We start from the raw sequence: 21247 nt of genomic DNA on the forward strand, positions 1-21247 counted from the left end.
ACGAACAATTTTCTGCACAGTTGCTCTTGGGACCTTAAGCTGCTTTGAAATGGCTCCAAGTGACTTTCCTGACTTGTTCAAGTCAATGATTAGTTTTTTCAGATCTGTGCTGAGTTCCTTTGACTTTCTCATTGTCGCGTTTGTAATCGAGTCTAATGACTGCATCACATGAGCCCTATTTAAATGGGCTCAGAGAAGTCAACAGGTGTCGTCAATCATAATCACTCACATGAAGTTAAGAGGCCATGCCATGAAGCTAATTTCATTTGATTGTAACGTTTCTATATCACCAAAATTCATACTTGCCAACTCTCCCGGATTTTAAGGGAGACTCCCGAAATTCAGCGCCTCTCCCGAAAACCTCCCGGGACAAATTTTCTCCCGAAAATCTCCCGAAATTCAGGCGGACCTGGAGGCCACGCCTCCTCCAGGAAGCAATGTTGTTGTAATATATTGAGTTGGAGGCAATAAACAGGCGAGGGGATGAAGTACTGTACGTCTCTTTACTGTAGACTTCAGAACAGACTCACACACTTGACATCAGGTGCGCAACACCACGTAAATCGTTGGCCAACCAAAAAGTAACCCCAGTACGCTATAGCCAACATTCACCAGGAGATGGCAACAGACAAACATAGATCACTCCATTACATTCCTCCCCTTTTATAAATGTAGAAGTTACTCAAAAGAAATAAACAACCCAACCAAAAAATGCAGCAGCTCAATTAAAAAACTGTACTTAAGCCACATTCTTTTTTTTTTAGTACTGAACTCTTAACCCTCAATTGTAAACAATAACATGCTTATTATACAAACAGTATTTGTACATATTTAACACAGATTTTTATACTGTCTTCAGAGATCCCGTTTTTTTGGTGGTACTCGAAACCTTTCTGGGTACCTGCGGATCACTGGTGGGTTTTTTGTTGTGGGTGATCTGGGTTCTGATGATGGCAACTCAGCAGCACTTGAATCTGGTTCAATGATTAGACTAGTTTGTGACTGACTCACTGATGGTCCTGATGATGGAACTGAAACAGCACTGTCCAGTTGTACTGATGGCACATTTTCTGCAACTGGTGGAGACTATATAACTGGCAGTCTCTCCATGTTTTCTCGCCATGGTAACATGTGATCCACATGCACTGTGCGCTGTCTCTGTCCCTCTTGATATATATATATATATATATATATAAGAAAATACTTCACTTTCAGTGAATTCTAGCTATATATATATATATATATATATATACTGTATATATATATGAAATACTTGACTTGGTGAATTCTAGCTGTAAATATACTCCTCCCCTCTTAGCCACGCCCCCAACCACGCCCCCACCCCACCTCCCGAAATCGGAGGTCTCAAGGTTGGCAAGTATGATATATATATGAAATACTTGACTTGGTGAATTCTAGCTGTAAATATATTCCTCCCCTCTTAACCACGCCCCCGCCCCAACCACGCCCCCCGCCGCACCCCGACCACGCCCACCCCACCTCCCGGAATCGGAGGTCTCAAGGTTGGCAAGTATGCCAAAATTAATAATGTATGTTGCTGTATGTATACTTTTGACCCAGCAGATTTGGTCACATTTTCAGTAGAGCCATAATAAATTCATAAAAGAACCAAACTTCATGAATGTTTTTTGTGACCAACAAGCATGTGCTCCATTCACTCTATCACAAAAAAATAAGACTTGTAGAAATTATTGTAAACTCAAGACAGCCATGACATTATGTCCTTCACAAGTGTATGTAAACTTTTGACCACAACTGTGTGTGTGTGTGTGTGTGTGTGTGTGTGTGTGTGTGTGTGTGTGTGTGTGTGTGTGTGTGTGTGTGTGTATATATATATATATATGCACAACCAGAATTAATCCGTACATTGTAAGGAGCACTGTTGATTTTTGAGAAAATTAAAGGATTTTAAGTGCACATTATAGTTCAAAGAATAAGGTATTCGCAAAAATTTGCAGAAATTAATTTATCTTTGGGGGAAATGCAACATAACCCTTGTGATAATTGAGGGAACACAGTACACCAACATTATCAATTGGAATTTTAATCGTACCTCCTTCTATCCGACGTTAAATTGCAATTCTGCTTCCCGTTTGCAATTTAAATTCCAATACAATTCAAATTGATGGATTTGGATTATAATTTAGGAGTCATTTTCAGTTCAACTGTGAATTTTGCAAAAGCCTGCTGTCCTCCTGACTTTCCAGTCCTCATTCATGTGGGTCAAATAATGCTGATAGGACAGCTTCAGGTTCTCACCCTGACTGATCTTCTCCACAGGATTGACCGGAAAAAAGATAAAACCGAGAGGAAGATCCTTGACAGCCAGGAGAGAGCCTTCTGGGACGTCCACAGACCCGTGGTAACCCCCCTTCCTGTACTCGTGCGATTGCTGCTGTGCACCTTATCTCACTCCTTCTCCTTTGAGTCATCTACTGTACTGTATATTCCCATCATGCATGCTCTCTGCACGCCACACGGAGAGTTCAGACGTGACCAGCAAGGTTCTGTGTTTGTTCCTCTGCAGCCCGGATGCGTCAACACTACAGAGATGGATATCAGGAAATGCAGACGCATGAAGAACCCTCATAGAGTTAAAAAGGTAATAGCAAACGTATTCATTATTCACAATATTACAGTGAAACTTTTATCAAACGTTTTACAATCCTGAAACAATCTCACAAAAAGTTGGAGGTGGATTTGCTACGTGTGAAAATCGAATGTCAAGACTGGATGTTTCGACAGCGTTGAGTTCCCCAAGAGATGGTCCGATACACTTCAGCTTGCCTAGGGGCAGTTGCTCTTAGTGTTGCTCAAAGTGTTTAAATTTTGTGTTTGCACCGTTATTGTATTTAGTGTTCTTTCAAGTGGGATTCAAGATTGCATAAAACCATATTTTCCGGGCGATAGAGCGCACCGGTATATAAGCTGCACCTACAACATTTTAGAAGAAAAAAATATTCTTCCATAGATTAGCTGCACCGGACTATAAACCACAGATGTATACATTGTGAAATTATTTATTTAGACAGAAAGATTCTGTAAATGTTTACATATCTTAATTGTTTCCAAACGGTGCCTGTAACATGGCAGTAAAATGGGTGATCTAACAAAACAAGTCATCGTCATGGACCCACTAGCTGCGGAAGCCAGCTCTCCAATCAGCTTAACAGACTCAATAACTCCACGGTGAAGTTTTTGGTGAATTTACTGAGGATTTTGTGAAACTGCAACAATACAAAAAGAATGCTGTTGTAAATTAATATTAGTAACACAGACACTCGTCAACATGTTAGCATATTAGCTAATGCTAACGACGCCAGCACCATTACATTACGATATCAGGTACAAATATGCATGAAAACACCCCTACAGACATCACAGACGGTTTAGTAAGTATGAATAGTTATATTGTAAAACTTAAAAACGTTGCATGAAGTAATGAATGAAGAATCCCTACGAGTAGAAATGCGATGGACGGCTAAAAGTCTGAACGACACTTTGGTTGAAAGTCGGCACAGTTTTGCGGGGGGAGCATACGACAGAACAACAGCGGAAGCACCGACCGTTTAGACAACGGTGCACTGTTAACTGGAATGAAGAAGCCGCCACTTTCGAAATGAGCAACGAGAAGAGAGAAGCAATACTTTCACAGTGAGTCATACCAGGCATGTGATTTTTCTCTCTATAGTTGGAAATCCGTCTTTTTTTATCTCTGTTAAAATATTTTCCGTTTTTCTTTGTTTTTTCCGACCTACAATGCGTGTTAAAATCTTGATCCGTCTCTTTGCCATACCTGCCAACAACTACGGTTTTCCCGTAATGAGTACGGTTTTTGATAATCCAGTGGTAAAAACTACAGTTTTCCATTAAAAATTATTAACTTAAAAATCGAAGCTACGTAGCGAAGCAACTCTACAGGCAGGGGACAAAATATACGGGAAACATCAATGATGATTAGTTCGTTTACGTATATTATTATTACGGACAGGCCAATCGGAGGCAAGATAGGGCGGGGCATCGAACCAGGAAGGGAAATCACAACAGACACGCACATCCCAAATGACGACGAGAGAGTCAGAGAAGAGAAGAGGGAAATATTCAAGCGGGTGATTTATATATGAAAAAAACTGGTGGAAGATGGCAGAGGGATTCTCTTCTTTAGATTGTTCTTTTAGCCATGTAGACGACGTCCAAGAAACCCACAATGTGCCTATTTGGCCACATTTGGACAAATGACTTTGATCCGGTAACAATGCACATGTTTTCAATGGTATTCCTCATATTGCTGCAGTATTGGTAGAAGTAAAATGTGTCTTTATGTCGTTGTCCAATGGGCCAGTCAGTGTATGGTTTGGCAGAGGAGGGCACACAGTCCCGTAGTCCCATCCACACCCCTTCACACCACTCCAGGAAGGGCACCAAGGAGGACGTGGAGAAAGAGGTGTGCATTGAAAAAACTCTAATGAAAACATTTTACTGTTATTTAACATCATTTATACCACAATGCTATTTTTGGTTTTCTCCAAGCAAAACATGATACATTTTCTTTGCAACTATAGATTTTATTCCTGAATGCCCAGCTTGATCGCCACTGCATGAAGATGTCCAAAGTTGCTGAAAGGTGAAATAACATTTTTTGTTGTTGACTGCACAGAAACATATCACAATAATCACGTTGTCAGCGACCTCCTCGCAGCCTGCTCACTGTCTGAGTCATGTGACTTGTGTTTGCACATCCTGGCTAGAAACAGAATTGATTACAACAGAATGTAATAAAACATAACATTTTATATAAAATATACAATATGACATTTGTACTGGTGCAGCGTTGTACAAGAATTGTTTTATGCATTTTTTCATAATGTAAATATTTACATTAAATTTCAAAAAGGGGAAATGTCGAGATAACAACTATTGAAAGGTACAAAATATTTGAACATATATTAAAATAAATAATAATAATGGTAATATACCGTATGGGAATAATCACTAAAGAGCAAACATAACACATATTTACAGTTATAACAAAAACATTAATCTAATGGAATCTAATATAAAATACAATAATATTTAATATAGTAATTTATTGTAATACAATACAATTTAATATCATTTTATATACCGGTAATCCAATATTTGAAAATAAAAAAACAAAACAAAACATTTAAATTTAAATAATTCAATATATTACAGTATAATTCAATGTAGTACAATATAATGTAATTTAACATAATACAATATATTAATATAATATACTTTAATACAATATAATATAATTTGATACAATAAGATATAATATAATTTAATTTAATACGATATAACATAATTTGATGTAATACATTATAATTTAATATTATACAATACAAAGATATATAGATATAATACAATTATACTCAGGTGATATATACAACAATACATGATACAATTTGTATTAGTTTAGATATAAAATACATTTAAAAATCAGTAGTTGAATGTATTCTTATCATTTTCTTCTCCTAAAACAATAAGCCAAAATCCACTCAATAGGCCAAGGAAGAAACCATACAATTTTGGTGCAGATATGGATAAATGTGTCAATACAAGCATTCTTATTATGTTTCTTATTTTCTCATTCTTACTTATATATATTATTTAATTATTATACTGCACATGTACAAACATAAAATGATATATGAAAAAACATGCCCATGAATTGCATTGCAAGTTTCATCAATGCGTATACGTCTGTTTACATATTGCAAGAATGTAAGTATAGTGTACGTTGTAAAATTCCCTACACAGTTTTTCCTCCTCGACTACCTCACGTTGGCGGGCACAGCCATTACCTTGCAGAAAAACTGTGATTACTCTTTGTCCAGCTGGTCCAGCACCGCTGCTCCTCCTTGACCCTTAAACCTGCTAACACGGCAACTTAGCCGAGCTAAATCGGTGCGTCACAGCATGAACCTGTGAAACGACTTGACTTACGCCATCAATAATGATACATTTGAACGTGCTAATTAACAGCCGACAGTGATTGACAGTCAAGAACGCGGGACTACCGGCTTGTTGTTAAACATGTATTGCTGATATTAAATACAAACAATACTTCCTGCTTTATTCAGCCTCCTGAAGCTGATTGGCTGTGACATAAGCGTACCAATGTTCCTTTTCTTTTGCGATGTCAGTCTGATAAGCTACACGGAGCAGTACATGGAGTACGACCCTTTTGTGACGCCGCAGGAGCCATCTAACCCTTGGACCAGCGATGACCCCTCCTACTGGGACCTGGAGGCCAGGTACACTCAGAAGCACTTCATTGGTCCATTCTTTTATTATTAATATATTATTGAGCTGGTGCTGTTCATCAGTGTGCTGTTCACCAGCCAATCACAGGACAGATATGATATAACATAACATGATGCATTATGAAACACAAGGAGTGATGCTGTGTCCCTCAAATGTGCGTGTGTGTGTGTGTGTGTGTGTGTGTGTGTGTGTGTGTGTGTGTGTGTGTGTGTGTGTGTGTGTGTGTGTGTGTGTGTGTGTGTGTGTGTGTGTGTGTGTGTGTGTGTGTGTGTGTGTGTGTGTGTGTGTCGCTATAAGAAAAAAACAGACTGTGAAGAACTAAACTGCAAGCACTTATTTCGGCTCATAGGTGACAGCTCGTACTGTAAGAAGTCGGAGGAATGGCGTGCTGTGTTTGACATCGCTTTTTATCGCCATCATTGATTTAAAAAAAAAAAGAAGAAGAAAAAGACACAATTTTGAAGTGTGTGATCATTTGGATCTTCCATCCATCTATCCATTTCCTACCGCTTGTCCGTTATAGTGAGAAAAAAGGTAAATGTTCTTTATTTCCTGTTTACTGTGCTAACAGTAATTGACAACTCAGTGAGTGTAATGCACACTCTATAGCTGTATTGACACTGTTAGGTCATGATCTTATAAGATCCAAATGCCAAGTGCCAAATAGCGTGTGCAAACTATAAAATTGCGAGTGCTATTAGGGGGCGTGTGGCGTGTGATCTACTAAGACTGTGTGTATGATTAAAAAGTGTTGCAGACCGCCATTTTTTAATTAGGTTTTTGCTTGTACTACCCGCATTACACTCATATTCCCCTTCACATTGATGTTATCAGGCTTTCCAACCTGTGTGCGATGTTGTTGAACTAGCAGCACACATCTATAATTGAACACCTTTTTTTGCAATATAGAATCCTAATCTGGGACAACAGAAACAATTTTTAGTGTCTCTGACACTGTGCAGGGAGGCGGTGGTCCGTCACGGAACTGCAGCACATTAATGGGTCTGGAATGATTCATGCGCAACCAAATGCATATTGAAAGACATGTTTTTAATATTGGAAATATATTATTATAACATATTTCCTAAATAAAAAAACAAACAGCCCTAAAAAAAAAAGTGTTTTAATCAGCCCCTTCAGTCATTCAGAAGCTATAAAATTATAAAAGGATGTTGCTGAATATACAATTTGTCTACCGTATTTTTCGGAGTATAAGTCGCTCCGGAGTATAAGTCGCACCGGACGAAAATGCATATTAAAGAAGGGAAAAAACATATATAAGTCGCATTATTTTGGGAAATGTATTTGATAAAACCCAACACCAAGAATAGACATTTGAAAGGCAATTTAAAATAAATAAAGAATAGTGAACAACAGGCTGAATAAGTGTACGTTATATGAGGCATAAATAATCAACTGAGAACGTGCCTGGTATGTTAACGTAACATATTATGCTAAGAGTCATTCAAATAACTATAACATATAGAACATGCTATACGTTTACCAAACAATCTGTCACTCCTAATCGCTAAATCCCATGAAATCTTATACGTCTAGTCTCCTACGTGAATGAGCTAAATATTATTATTTGATACTTTACGGTAATGTGTTAATAATTTCACACATAAGTCGCTCCTGAGTATAAGTCGCACCCCCGGCCAAACTATGAAAAAAACTGCGACTTATAGTCCGAAAAATACGGTAATATTATTCATATATTAATGACAGTCCAAGTATGTTGACATACACACTCACACACACGATGAAGGATTCTCTGTCTGTCGCCTCTCTCTTTCTCACAGCCATGTGCGTAACTATCAGTTTGCGTATACTTTTTACGAGTGCTAAATAAAGACGCAAAATAGCACCAGCAAAACAGTGATCGGCCTTGATAAATCACATTGCGCGTGCTGAGTCATTATATTTGCATCTTCTCCTCTTAGTATTGTGGGCGTTCTGATCAGCCTATATTCTGCATCTTCATGAAGACAGAGACAAACAATTTTGCTCGCTGAAGAGTTTCCATCCTTTGTGCAGTCATTTAGTAAAATCAGCTTTGCGTGTGCTATCAAGTTTGCATGTGTTTCATTACATGCAAACCTTAGTAGGTCAGGCTCCTAATGTTTCATAATGGTCTTCTTACAATTTACTGGGTTAATAAAACTCTACATTTGACATACACATACAATTTATACAAACCCCGTTTCCATATGAGTTGGGAAATTGTGTTAGATGTAAATATAAACGGAATACAATGATTTGCAAATAATTTTCAACCCATATTCAGTTGAATATGCTACAAAAACAACATTTGATGTTCAAACTGATAAACTTTTTTTTGTGTGCAAATAATCATTAACTTTAGAATTTGATGCCAGCAACACGTGACAAAGAAGTTGGGAAAGGTGGCAATAAATACTGATAAAGTTGAGGAATGCTCATCAAACACTTATTTGGAACATCCCACAGGTGAACAGGCAAATAGGGAACAGGTGGGTGCCATTATTGGGTATAAAAGTAGATTCCATGAAATGCTCAGTCATTCACAAACAAGGACGGGGCGAGGGTCACCACTTTGTCAACAAATGCGTGAGCAAATTGTTGAACAGTTTAAGAAAAACCTTTCTCAACCAGCTATTGCAAGGAATTTAGGGATTTCACCATCTACGGTCCGTAATATCATCAAAGGGTTCAGAGAATCTGGAGAAATCACTGCACATAAGCAGCTAAGCCCATGACCTTCGATCCCTCAGGCTGTGCTGCATCAACAAGCGACATCAGTGTGTAGAGGATATCACCACATGGGCTCAGGAACACTTCAGAAACCCACTGTCAGTAACTACAGTTGGTTGCTACATCTGTAAGTGCAAGTTAAAACTCTCCTCCTATGCAAGGCGAAAACCGTTTATCAACAACACCCAGAAATGCTGTCGGCTTCGCTGGGCCTGAGCTCATCTAAGATGGACTGATACAAAGTGGAAAAGTGTTCTGTGGTCTGACGAATCCACATTTCAAATTGTTGTTGAAAACTGTGGACGTCATGTCCTCCGGACCAAAGAGGAAAAGAACCATCCGGATTGTTATAGGCGCAAAGTTGAAAAGCCAGCATCTGTGATGGTATGGGGGTGTATTAGTGCCCAATGCACGGGTAACTTACATATCTGTGAAGGCGCCATTAATGCTGAAAGGTACATACAGGTTTTGGAGCAACATATGTTGCCATCCAAGCAACGTTACCATGGACGCCCCTGCTTATTTTAGCAAGACAATGCTAAGCCACGTGTTACATCAACGTGGCTTCATAGTAAAAGAGTGCAGGTACTAGACTGGCCTGCCTGTAGTCAAGACCTGTCTCCCATTGAAAATGTGTGGTGCATTATGAAGCCTAAAATACCACAACGGAGACCCCCGGACTGTTGAACAACTTAAGCTGTACATCAAGCAAGAATGGGAAAGAATTCCACCTGAGAAGCTTAAAAAATGTGTCTCCTCAGTTCCCAAACGTTTACTGAGTGTTGTTAAAAGGAAAGGCCATGTAACACAGTGGTGAACATGCCCTTTCCCAACTACTTTGGCACGTGTTGCAGCCATGAAATTCTAAGTTAATTATTATTTGCAAAAAAAAAAAAAGTTTATGAGTTTGAACATCAAATATCTTGTCTTTGTAGTGCATTCAATTGAATATGGGTTGAAAAGGATTTGCAAATCATTGTATTCCGTTTATATTTACATCTAACACAATTTCCCAACTCATATGGAAACGGGGTTTGTAGTTGGCAAATAGTTTTGGTTTTTAACAAATAGCTGTGCAGAAATTTTGTGTAGGGACTTTTTTAATCCAGTAGATGGCAGAAGAGTATTAGGAAACACTCACATGTCAATGCAGCTATTGAGTGTGCCATACACTCGCCGATGTATCATTTTCCCATCACGAGTCACACTTATGAACAATTCCCTGCCTCTAATTATTAAACTTGGTTTGGGACTGGGAGGAACATATAATTGAAACTACTTTATTATTGTATTGTATTATTACTTTTCCTGACTATTTCTAGCTGCATATATTCACCTCCGCCCAGAGTGGGCAGACGAGGTCCTCACACATAAGACATACGTCTTCATTTACTTGTCAGCGTGCAGACATAAAGGCATACTTATTCTTCAAATAAATAAAGCAGCAGTCAATGCGTGTCAGAGGTACACGATAAAGGAGGTCAGTGCTGTATATTTAACAGCGCCATAAAGCGTAGTGCGGGATATCTACTGGTAATTACTCGGTGTAATGGGACATTTTCTCAGGCACTAAAGGAAATTCAGAGGTCAGTTTGCTTAATCAATTGCAATCAAATCACTTGCGCACAATAAAGGACAATATCAAAGTTTTGAAAGTTTAGGATGATGAAAATATAAGAATGCGCAGTATTTAGTTTGTACTACTTTCCTCCCCAGCAAGGAGCCCGGTCAGCAGAGGGTGAAGAAGTGGGGCTTCTCGCTGGAAGAAGCCTTGAAGGACCCAGCTGGACGAGATCTCTTCTTCAAGTTCTTGGAGTCCGAGTTCAGCTCGGAAAACTTGCGGTGAGTTTATGTTCATAATTTACGTGCACAATCTTTAAGATTTACTGCACCACATCTCAAAAAAACAATCAGGAATATTTTCTTTTCATTTGTGTACTGACCACAGTTCATATTTGATATTTTCACACAAACTGTTTTTTTCATGTCAGAACAACAATGATCCTGTAGATTAGTTACTTTATTTTAATACTTATGTTTATATACTTGTATTCTCTAAGACTTTTCTTTCATAGTTATTCTCTTACTTTCCCGTTGTAAAATAACATATAACAGTGTGCTACATCTTTTTTTGTTTTGTTTTATTATATAACATCACATAAATGTGTTCTTTAGTGATATACTATATATTACATTACATTATACTTGTAATATTATTTTCTTTTGTGATATAGTATATTACATTACAGTATGTCATGTTTTCTTTACTGATATGTTATTATATTATCTAACATTATAATTGTCATCGAATGTTTAGTTTTGTGATACATTGTATAACATATAACATGTTTTTTAGTGGTATTTTATTATTTAACATTACATAAAGTTATAATATGTCATATAATCTTTTTTTTGTTTAGTGATACTTTATTATATTACTTAACATTGGAAGTAATGTTTTTTATTGATTATATTATAAAGCATTCAATTATGTTTTCTTTAGTTATAACTTATTATATAACATTACATTATAACAATATGTCCTAAAAATTGTTTATCTGTGATATAGTATTTAACATTGCATTACAATATGTCATATATGTTTACTTCAGTCATATTTAGCATTGCATTACATTGCTGTATGTTTTCTTTAGTGATATTTTATTGCATTATCTTACATTACATTATACTTGTCATATTTTTTGTTATATGTAACGCATATGTCATGTTGTCTTTAGCAATATTTTATCAGAATATTTAACATTACATTAAATGATAGTACGTTACAGCATATAATATTTTTTGTTGATATTTTATTATATTACCCAACATTACAATGTCATATAGTAATTTTCTTTATTAATGTTATATTATGTCTATGTATAATGACATATAATGTTATAATGCATTACATTATGTCATATGATGTTTTCTTTAGTGATATATTTATTAAATTATAACACTGTCATATTTTATATGTTGCATTACATTGCAATTACATTATTTGTCATACTAAATTTTATTGTGTTACACATTAAATAATACCTTATCTTATATTATATGATTAAATATAAATATTTGAATTATGTCATATTTTTAGATATGTATTATACAAGTATTACCAGTACTTAACATTGTATTTTATTACATTAAAAACAAAAATGACATTACATTATGAAATAAAATGTTTTAGTAATTTTTCATTACATTTAATATGATATATTTGATTACATTATACTATATACATCATAATATTATATATGTGTGTGTGTATATATGAATATATGTGTGTGTATATATATATATTGTATATTATAGTCAATATTTATTATTACCGTATTATTTGATATTTGATTAATACTAATTTTTATAATAGTATTATTTTGTCATTCCTATTTCCAGGTCCAAGATGATAACTTTATTATAGTTGCACACAAAATGATCAAAGAAAGTACTTGTGAAAGTACCAATGATTGTCACACACACACTAGGTGTGGCAAAATTATTCTCTGCATTTGACCCAGCACCCTTGATCACCCCCTGGGAGGTGAGGGGAGCAGTGGGCAGCAGCGGTGGCCGCGCCCTAAGTTTATATGTCTAACAAAACAAAAGCAAGTGAATAGTTCAAAACACTATTAGACTCAAAAGTGCTAAACATATTTGGAAAATATGTACATTTTTATATTTAGTTTATGAAATAAATGTGACTTGTTCGGAGAAGAAGCAACATTGATTCAGTTAGAAAACATCATCATGGTCCTGTATTAATATTTGCTATTTGTTTAGCTTCTGGTTGGCCGTGCAGGACCTGAAGAGGATTCCACAGCAGGAAGTAGCACAAAGAGCGCACGAAATCTGGGCCGAGTTTTTGGCAGAAGGAGCGCCAAGTTCCATCAACCTAGACTCTCACAGCTATGAGCGCACCAGCCACAACCTGAAAGATCCTGGAAGATACAGCTATGAGGACGCACAGGTGGGCACGACAAGGGCTTTCAGTCAAATTCTACTTAAAAAAAAAAAAAGCAGACTAGATTACTAAAGTTGGGCAGCACGGTGGCAGAGGGGTTAGTGCATCTGCCTCACAATACGAAGGTCCTGAGTAGTCTTGGGTTCAATCCCGGGCTCGGGATCTTTCTGTGTGGAGTTTGCATGTCCTCCCCGTGACTGCGTGGGTTCCCTCCGGGTACTCCGGCTTCCTCCCACTTCCAAAGACATGCACCTGGGGATAGGTTGATTGGCAACACTAAATTGGCCCTAGTGTGTGAATGTGAGTGTGAATGTTGTCTGTCTATCTGTGTTGGCCCTGCGATGAGGGGGCGACTTGTCCAGGGTGTACACCGCCTTCCGCCCGATTGTAGCTGAGATAGGCTCCAGCGCCCCCGCGACCCCAAAAGGGAATAAGCGGTAGAAAATGGATGGATGGATGGATTACTAAAGTTGCTCATTTGTTTTTATTTTACTCAATTGCAGACAGTACCAGGCTGATATTGATTATTTACACTCCAATATTGAGGAACTGTGCCAAACGATTTATGGTTAGCACAAGTGCCTGATTTACTTAAAGAATACATGCAAACTTTATCTACTAAACTCCTGAACAGAGGATTGCGTCTCTTTCGTGAGCAGAACAAGTAGCGCAATTCATTTAGCGTGTCTGTCTTCATGGATATGCAGAATATACGCCGATCATCAGTGCGTCCACAAAACTGGGAGGAGGAAAGGCAAATATAACCATTTAGCACACGCAGTGAAATTTCTCAAGACTAAAACTCAACAGCGAGCGATTTTTTGTCTTTTTTTAAGTACGTGCAAAGTGACAGTTGCACACATGTCTGTTAGAAAGGAGCCGATCGCACTGGAGCTCTGTATTAGCTGACAGGTTGTCAGCTAATACTCTTATATTGTTCAAATCAGTAACCGGTAGTAAAACTCCTGCTTTTCTCATGGCCCAAATAGTTCACAGTAGCACTATACATAATCACAATACCAGGGCGTTCAGTGAGAGGGGCATTTTGTACTCCTTCGTCCCAGGAAGAATGCTTTGCGTAAATCTTTTATTTATAGATCTTTATCGCTCTGGAATAACCTGCTTCAAAGTCTCACCGGCATTGAAAGTAAACAGGTTTTTAAAAAGAGAGTAATATTTTATCTGAGTCTTTAAATTAGTTTGCTTGTTGATGATCTGTTTGGTTTTATATTGTGTGGTTATATTTACATGGTAATTATTATTCTGTGACTGTAAATTGTTTGCTTGTTTTCTTATTGATGCTTTTATTTTATTTATTTATTTTTTTTCTGTATTGTGTAGTTATAATTACCGTATTTTTCGGAGTATAAGTCGCACTGGGGTATAAGTCGCATTTTTTGGGGAAATTTATTTGATAAAACCCAACACCAAAAATAGACATTTGAAAGGCAATTTGAAATAAATAAAGAATAGTGAACAACAGGCTGAATAAGTGTACGTTATATGAGGCATAAATAACCAACTGAGAACGTGCCTGGTATGTTAACGTAACAAATTATGGTAAGAGTCATTCAAATAACTATAACATATAGAACATGCTATACGTTTACCAAACAATCTGTCACTCCTAATCGCTAAATCCCATGAAATCTTCTTCCCCGGTGTCGCCTCTGGTATGTCCTTTCTTTCTGCTGCTCGATCGCCGTTCTCTGCTGCATATTTCACTACGTCCAGCTTGTAATCTGCAGTATATGATTTCCTTTTCGGTGCCATTTTAGTTCAGCCCTTCTCAGTTTTTATAAGTTACCGCCAATGTTGATGTGATCCATTTTAATAGCTACGGCAGTAGCATATAGCAGTTAGCATCCCATGACCCATAATGTACTTCTGCCATGACCCTCCCCCGCCGAATTCTTATTGGTTGACGTGTGTGTGACGATTGCTGACGTGTGTGTGACGATTGCTGACGTGTGTGTGACGATTGCTGACGTGTGTGTGACGATTGCTGCCATTTGCTTCGTCTCTTACGTGAATGAGATAAATAATATTTGATATTTTACGGTAATGTGTTAATAATTTCACACATAAGTCGCTCCGGAGTATACGTCGCACCCACGGCCAAACTATGAAAAAAAACTGCGACTTATAATCCGAAAAATACAAGAAAGTGTTTTAAATGTTGTAAAAAAAATCATAATATGACCCCTTTGTCGCTGCACGGAACAGATCAGTGTGTGGATGGAAAATAATGTTCTTCAGCTAAACTCAAACACAAGTGAAATGATTGTCTTAAGCCCACAGAAACAAAGATAAACTATTATTAGTCACCTTGAGACCCTCTCCCTGAAACCTGATAATCAGGTTATAAATCTAGAGGTAATAATGCACTCAGACTTGAACTTTAACAGCCACATTAAGTCAATAACAACAGCTTTTTACCACCTGAAAAACCTTGCCAAAATCAGAGGACTGATGTGTAAATCAGAATTAGAATGACTAATCCATGCCTCTGTCTCCAGCAGGTTAGACTATGGTAATGGCTGACGAGAACCAGGAAATACGACCATATAAGTCCAGTGCTTAGGTGATCAGAGAATAGACTTTAAAACTGCTCTCCGTGTGTACAAGTCTTTTCATGGTCTTGTTCCAAAGTACATCTCTGACATGTTAGAGACATATGAACCATCTCAAGCTCTGAGAACCTCAGGAAGTGGTCTCCTATTTATCCGTGCTTCTAAAATCTGGAATAGTCTTCCTAAAGATGTGAGACGGGCCTCAACTTTGGCAATGTTCAAATCCAGGCGGAAACACTTTTATCTAATTGTGCATATGACAACTGCTTGTCATATGTTATGTTAACTACACTCTTTGATTGATTTTCATTTTAATTAAATATGATTGTATTTTCTGGTTTTAATTTGAAATGTGATTTTATATTTTTATTTTGCCTTCTTTAAATGGTGCTCTATAAACGTGCCTTGTAGAGATGCGCGGATAGGCAATTATTTCATCCGCAACCGCATCAGAAAGTCGTCAACCATCCGCCATCCACCCGATGTAACATTTGATCAGAACCGCACCCGCCCGCACCCGCCCGTTGTTATATATCTAATATAGACGATGCAAGGCATTAGTGAGGTTATAAAGCTTTTGCCTGTTAAAGAAAGGAGACTGATCCAATGCAGCACAGACATTCGCGTGCCACGCTGTCACGACCCAGACGCACACCAGTGCGCAATCATATGGGAGCCGCGCTGAGCGCACCTCCAAGTGCGTCTCGCTGCCGGCGACGGCTGGGTATGGGCCCGACGCTCCAGCGCCATCCATTTTCAGGGCTAGTTGATTCGGCAGGTGGGTTGTTACACACTCCTTAGCTGGTTCCGACTTCCATGGCCACCGTCCTGCTGTCTATATCAACCAGGGTGAGCCCCACCCCTTTCGTGAGCGCACTGCGCGCGGAGTGACCCCTGTTACGCGCCCCCGGCAACAGGGGTGGCGGGCAGGTAAGCTGCGCGGGCGGAGCGACCCCTGTTACGAGCCCCCGGCCACGGGGGTGGCGGGCAGGTAAGCTGCTTGCCTGCTGCGCGTGACGCCGGCCGCGGCGAAGGCGGACGAGGCGGGGTGTCGGTGCGGTGGGCGCGGTGGTGTCCCTGGACGTGCGTCGGGCCCTTCTCGCGGATCGCCTCAGCTACGGCTCCCGGTGGGGCCCTCTCGGGGGAAGGGGCCTCGGTCCCGGACCCCGGCGAGGCGTCCCTTCTCCGCTCCGTAAAAGTGTCCATCTCTTTTTTTTTTTTTCTTCTGTTGTGGCATATGCAGCAGGTGCCTGCTCGTTTTTCGTATGTGGGTAACATTTAACTATGTATATATATTTCCGAATTGGTTTAACTGCCACCCGCCTGAATCTATTTAAAATCAAATTTTTTTTAATTTCAACCGCCCGACCCGACCCGACCCGCGGATAAAATCTAATTTTTTTAAATTTCATCCGCCCGATCCGCGGATAATCCGCGGACTCCGCGGTTGTGCCCGCAAACCGCGCATCTCTAATGCCTTGCCTTGCGACTTTAACACATGAATCCCAAATGAAAGTCTCTCACTGAAATGAATTTAAGTCAATTTTAATTGGTGCACAATTTTAACGTGACATAAGAATAAAAACTTTTGAAGAATAAATATTGTGTAAAAGCAATACAATAGAATGTCGTACAAACAACTTCCGTAGTTTTATGAAGTCATGTCTTAATAATGTACTTGAATAACAGACTTCAGCGGTTTCTCCATCAAACACACCATCAGCAGCTTCTCCATATTTTCATTGACACACGTCTGCTGTTTGGATATCATTTTAACATTCTTGGCTGGCGTTATCGGCTCGTTCTGCTTCAGTACTGCACAGACCAGGAGGGATACACTCCTAAGCTCGCTACACGCTGGGCCATGTTTTTTGATGATTTATTTCTTTAATTCAATGAATATCGTCCACTTGTGTCCTTCACATTCACTTCCTTTCTTCCCGTAAAGTTATGTCCATCTCGAGCTGTAAGCTAATTCTAGCAACTTAGTAAGTCCCGATGCTTTGGTTAAATCTTGCGGCGTTTGCTGTGACATTTTCCACGGCAATATGCTCGTGACTCACCTTTTTACTTAAAGCTTAACAGACACCGCTCTTATCTCAAAACACTCTTAAGTTGAGGTACCGCTCTACTTGTCTCCCAAAGTAATATCTGTGTTTTTAAATGTTGGTGTACGTTGTGGTTGCCTGCCGCCGCACATTTGCGCTTTACCTTGAGGTCCTTGTGTGTGTTCAGGATCACATCTACAAGCTGATGAAGAGCGACAGCTACGCCCGCTTCCTGCGCTCCAACGTCTACCAGGACCTGCTGACGGCCAGAAAGAAAGTAGGTTGTGTGTGTCAGTACAGTAGCAATTAGCGCTGACCTTGCATTTATCTGTGCCTCTCCTCCTGCAGCTGGAAACGGAGCAAGGCAGACGGACCTCCTTGGAGAAGTTCACTCGCAGTGTGGTGAGGCAACACAACTTCCAAACACTTTTGGCCAAAATATTCATGTTTACTCTGGATTGACACGATCATCAAGTATTTATTTGACGATACGTGGAACCACTGCACTGTTTGATATCATTTAGCAAGGACATTTTTTACACTATCAATTAGAGATGTCCGATAATGGCTTTTTTGCCCATATCCGATATTCCGATATTGTCCAACTCTTAATTACCGATTCCGATATCAACCGATACCGATATATACAGTCGTGGAATTAACACATTATTATGCCTAATTTTGTTGGGATGACCAGCTGGATGCATTAAACAATGTAACAAGGTTTTCCAAAATAAATCAACTCAAGTTTTGGAAAAAAGTGCCAACATGGCACTGCCATATTTATTATTGAAGTCACAAAGTGAATTTTTTTTTTAACATGCCTCAAAACAGCAGCTTGGAATTTGGGACATGCTCTCCCTGAGAAAGCATGAGGAGGTAGAGGTGGGCGGGGGGTAGTGGGTAGCGGGGGTGTATATTGTAGCGTCCCGGAAGAGTTAGTTCTGCAAGGGGTTCTGGGTATTTGTTCTGTTGTGTTTGTGTTGTGTTACGGTGCGGATGTTCTCCCGAAATGTGTTTGTCATTCTTGTTTGGTGTGGGTTCACAGTGTGGCGCATATTTGTAACAGTGTTAAAATTGTTTATACGGCCACCCTCAGTATGACCTGTATGACTGTTGACCAAGTATGCCTTGCATCCACTAGTGTGTGTGAAAAGCCGTAGATATTATGTGATTGGGCCGGCACGCAAAGGCAGTGCCTTTAAGGTTTATTGGCGCTCTGTACTTCTCCCTACGTCCGTGTACACAGTGGCGTTTTAAAAAGTCATAAATGTAACTTTTTGAAACCGATACCGATAATTTCCGATATTACATTTTAAAGCATTTATCGGCCGATAATATCGGCAGTCCGATATTATCGGACATCTCTACTATCAATAATCATTTACAACATACGCCCCAGGTGCAAGGCAGATGTGATCATTATACAGTACAACAGGGCTTCTTAACATTTGTCATCTCGGGGACAACTTTGTCCACTACAGAGGGGTACGGGGCCCACTCAAATAGAATAGAAAGTACTTTATTGATATTTATAAATGTATAAGTGTATAAATGTTAACACTGAATTAGCCATCTTAGTCTTGATTTGAATCATATTTAATAATTATATCTAACCTACTTACAGTTTAACGGGAGAAAATAAATAAATGTGTTAATCACAAAGATTATTTTTAAGGCTTTGGTCAGGCTGATTAGAAAAATAAATATAAAGCCAAAGAGGGGACTCATAACAACTGATAAATGATAAATGATAAATGGGTTGTACTTGTATAGCGCTTTTCTACCTTCAAGGTACTCAAAGCGCTTTGACACTACTTCCACATTTACCCATTCACACACACATTCACACACTGATGGAGGGAGCTGCCATGCAAGGCGCTAACCAGCACCCATCAGGAGCAAGGGTGAAGTGTCTTGCTCAGGACACAACGGACATGACGAGGTTGGTACTAGGTGGGGATTGAACCAGGGACCCTCGGGTCGCGCACGGCCATTCTTCCACTGCGCCACGCCGTCCCTGATGAAAAAAAAAGATATACAATTACGTAGTATTAAAATAAAACATTTCTTAGACTTAGACAAACTTTATTGATCCACAAGGGAAATTGTTCTTAAATTAACTGTCAATATTTTATTAAGCTTTAGACACATTGACAAAAATAGCCAAAAGTGCATCAAATGCTGTTTCCACCCCAACAAGTAAAACAATAAATAAATAGATAAAAATATAGAGTAAAATAAATAATAAAATAAATAAAAAATGTCATCACATTGTACGTCACATATGCTAACTGTTAGCATGCTAAAATTAGCATGTAAACTTTTTTTTTTTGCCGTACACCTCAGTCATATAACTTGGTACGTTACATGCTAGCGTTGGCCTATTTCCTTCATGTAACTTGGTACTTGACACATGCTAACTGTTAGCTTGTAATAATGATGGTGGATTATTAATGTAGTAAAAACAAGCTACTTTGTCCTTTGTTTACCTTCTGTTTCCTATCAGGGCAAGTCACTGACTGGCAAACGTCTGACGGGCCTCATGCAGTCGTCCTGACGACGTCTGGACTCTGAGCTGGACGGATCGTTACCCATAAGCGCTGGAAAAGGAGCGTGGTGTGTGTGTGTGTGTTTGGCAGGCGCATGATAGCACCCGACTGCTGGACTGGACCGCCACCGACGCGCTTTAAACTTCTCCCCACTCGAGTGAAAGGCGGCCGACAGCATGCAATAAACCATCAGAGCTGACACAGGACACTGAGAGGTACAAGAAAGGAAGGTTCCCCTCGTGTTTTTAAGGTAGCTTAGCTGCTAAAGCTAGCATTCATGATGTAAACACTGGAAACCACGTCCATGCTGTAGATTGATGTGTTGTGGATGTGGGCGTCCATCGCCATGGCGACGGGATGCTGTGAGCGAAACAGCTGGGACATTGCACACATGATTAGGTGATGTTGGATGAATAATTACGTGTGTTGATCATTTTCATAACAAATAATGTAATACTTGAAATGACATTCATTGATATATGTTCCAGTGTGTTGAAATCTTCCAAACATTCCACGACTTCATGCAGCAAAGCTTCGGTTCTAGTGGGACAACACCACTTCTCATGTAAGAGAACGAAATAAAAGAGGAATGCACAAAAAAACATCGGCCATTATTATATAATTTTGTAAATATTTGTTGTAACTGCTCTTCTATCTAAAAATCAGCCTAAAAAACCTTAAAAAAGTTTTTTAATATTCAATACATGAGTGCAACAAAGTTTAAGATGCAGTTAGTATTGCAATACTGCCCTCTAGTGGAGTTTGTGAGCAGCATTACCATTTTCCTTTTTTTGCTGTCGTTTTGTAAACATTGCTAAAACAAAACACATTCCGAAAAAGTTGAATTAATATTTAAAAGGGGTGAAAGAGTTATTTTAATTGACGTAGCACAAGCAGCATGTAGTTTGAACCCTCAGGGGGACAAAAACAGGCTTTTTTTGTTTCCCTCTCAGTAATTATTCTTGTGTTAGCCCATTTGACATGATTTTACCCAAGGGTGTTTTTCATTTGAACATGTCAATGTCCAATTCTTTCACAGGTGTGCAATACACTGGCAGTCAT

At 38.9% G+C, this 21247-nt stretch overlaps 1 protein-coding gene across 9 annotated transcripts in view; it reads left to right on the forward strand.

The window, feature by feature from the left end:
* The window catches only part of LOC133623755 (regulator of G-protein signaling 6-like), a 214244-nt gene extending 192997 nt beyond the window's left edge, over window positions 1–21247 (forward strand). For 8 of the 9 annotated variants that reach the window (XM_061987125.2, XM_061987121.2, XM_061987124.2 and 5 more), the window contains exons 10-19: window positions 2302–2383; window positions 2549–2623; window positions 4364–4465; window positions 4584–4645; window positions 6192–6302; window positions 10762–10887; window positions 12832–13018; window positions 17821–17910; window positions 17982–18035; window positions 20143–20774. In XM_061987125.2, the coding sequence (XP_061843109.1) occupies window positions 2302–2383; window positions 2549–2623; window positions 4364–4465; window positions 4584–4645; window positions 6192–6302; window positions 10762–10887; window positions 12832–13018; window positions 17821–17910; window positions 17982–18035; window positions 20143–20193 (940 nt within the window). In that variant the 3' untranslated portion in view covers window positions 20194–20774. Of the gene's footprint in view, window positions 1–2301; window positions 2384–2548; window positions 2624–4363; window positions 4466–4583; window positions 4646–6191; window positions 6303–10761; window positions 10888–12831; window positions 13019–17820; window positions 17911–17981; window positions 18036–20142; window positions 20775–21224 lie in introns of those variants that run through there. The other variant, XR_009817935.2, reaches the window with a different exon arrangement.

The sequence above is a fragment of the Nerophis lumbriciformis genome, linkage group LG26 (assembly GCF_033978685.3).
Source record: "Nerophis lumbriciformis linkage group LG26, RoL_Nlum_v2.1, whole genome shotgun sequence".
In the NCBI taxonomy this organism is placed as follows: domain Eukaryota; kingdom Metazoa; phylum Chordata; class Actinopteri; order Syngnathiformes; family Syngnathidae; genus Nerophis; species Nerophis lumbriciformis.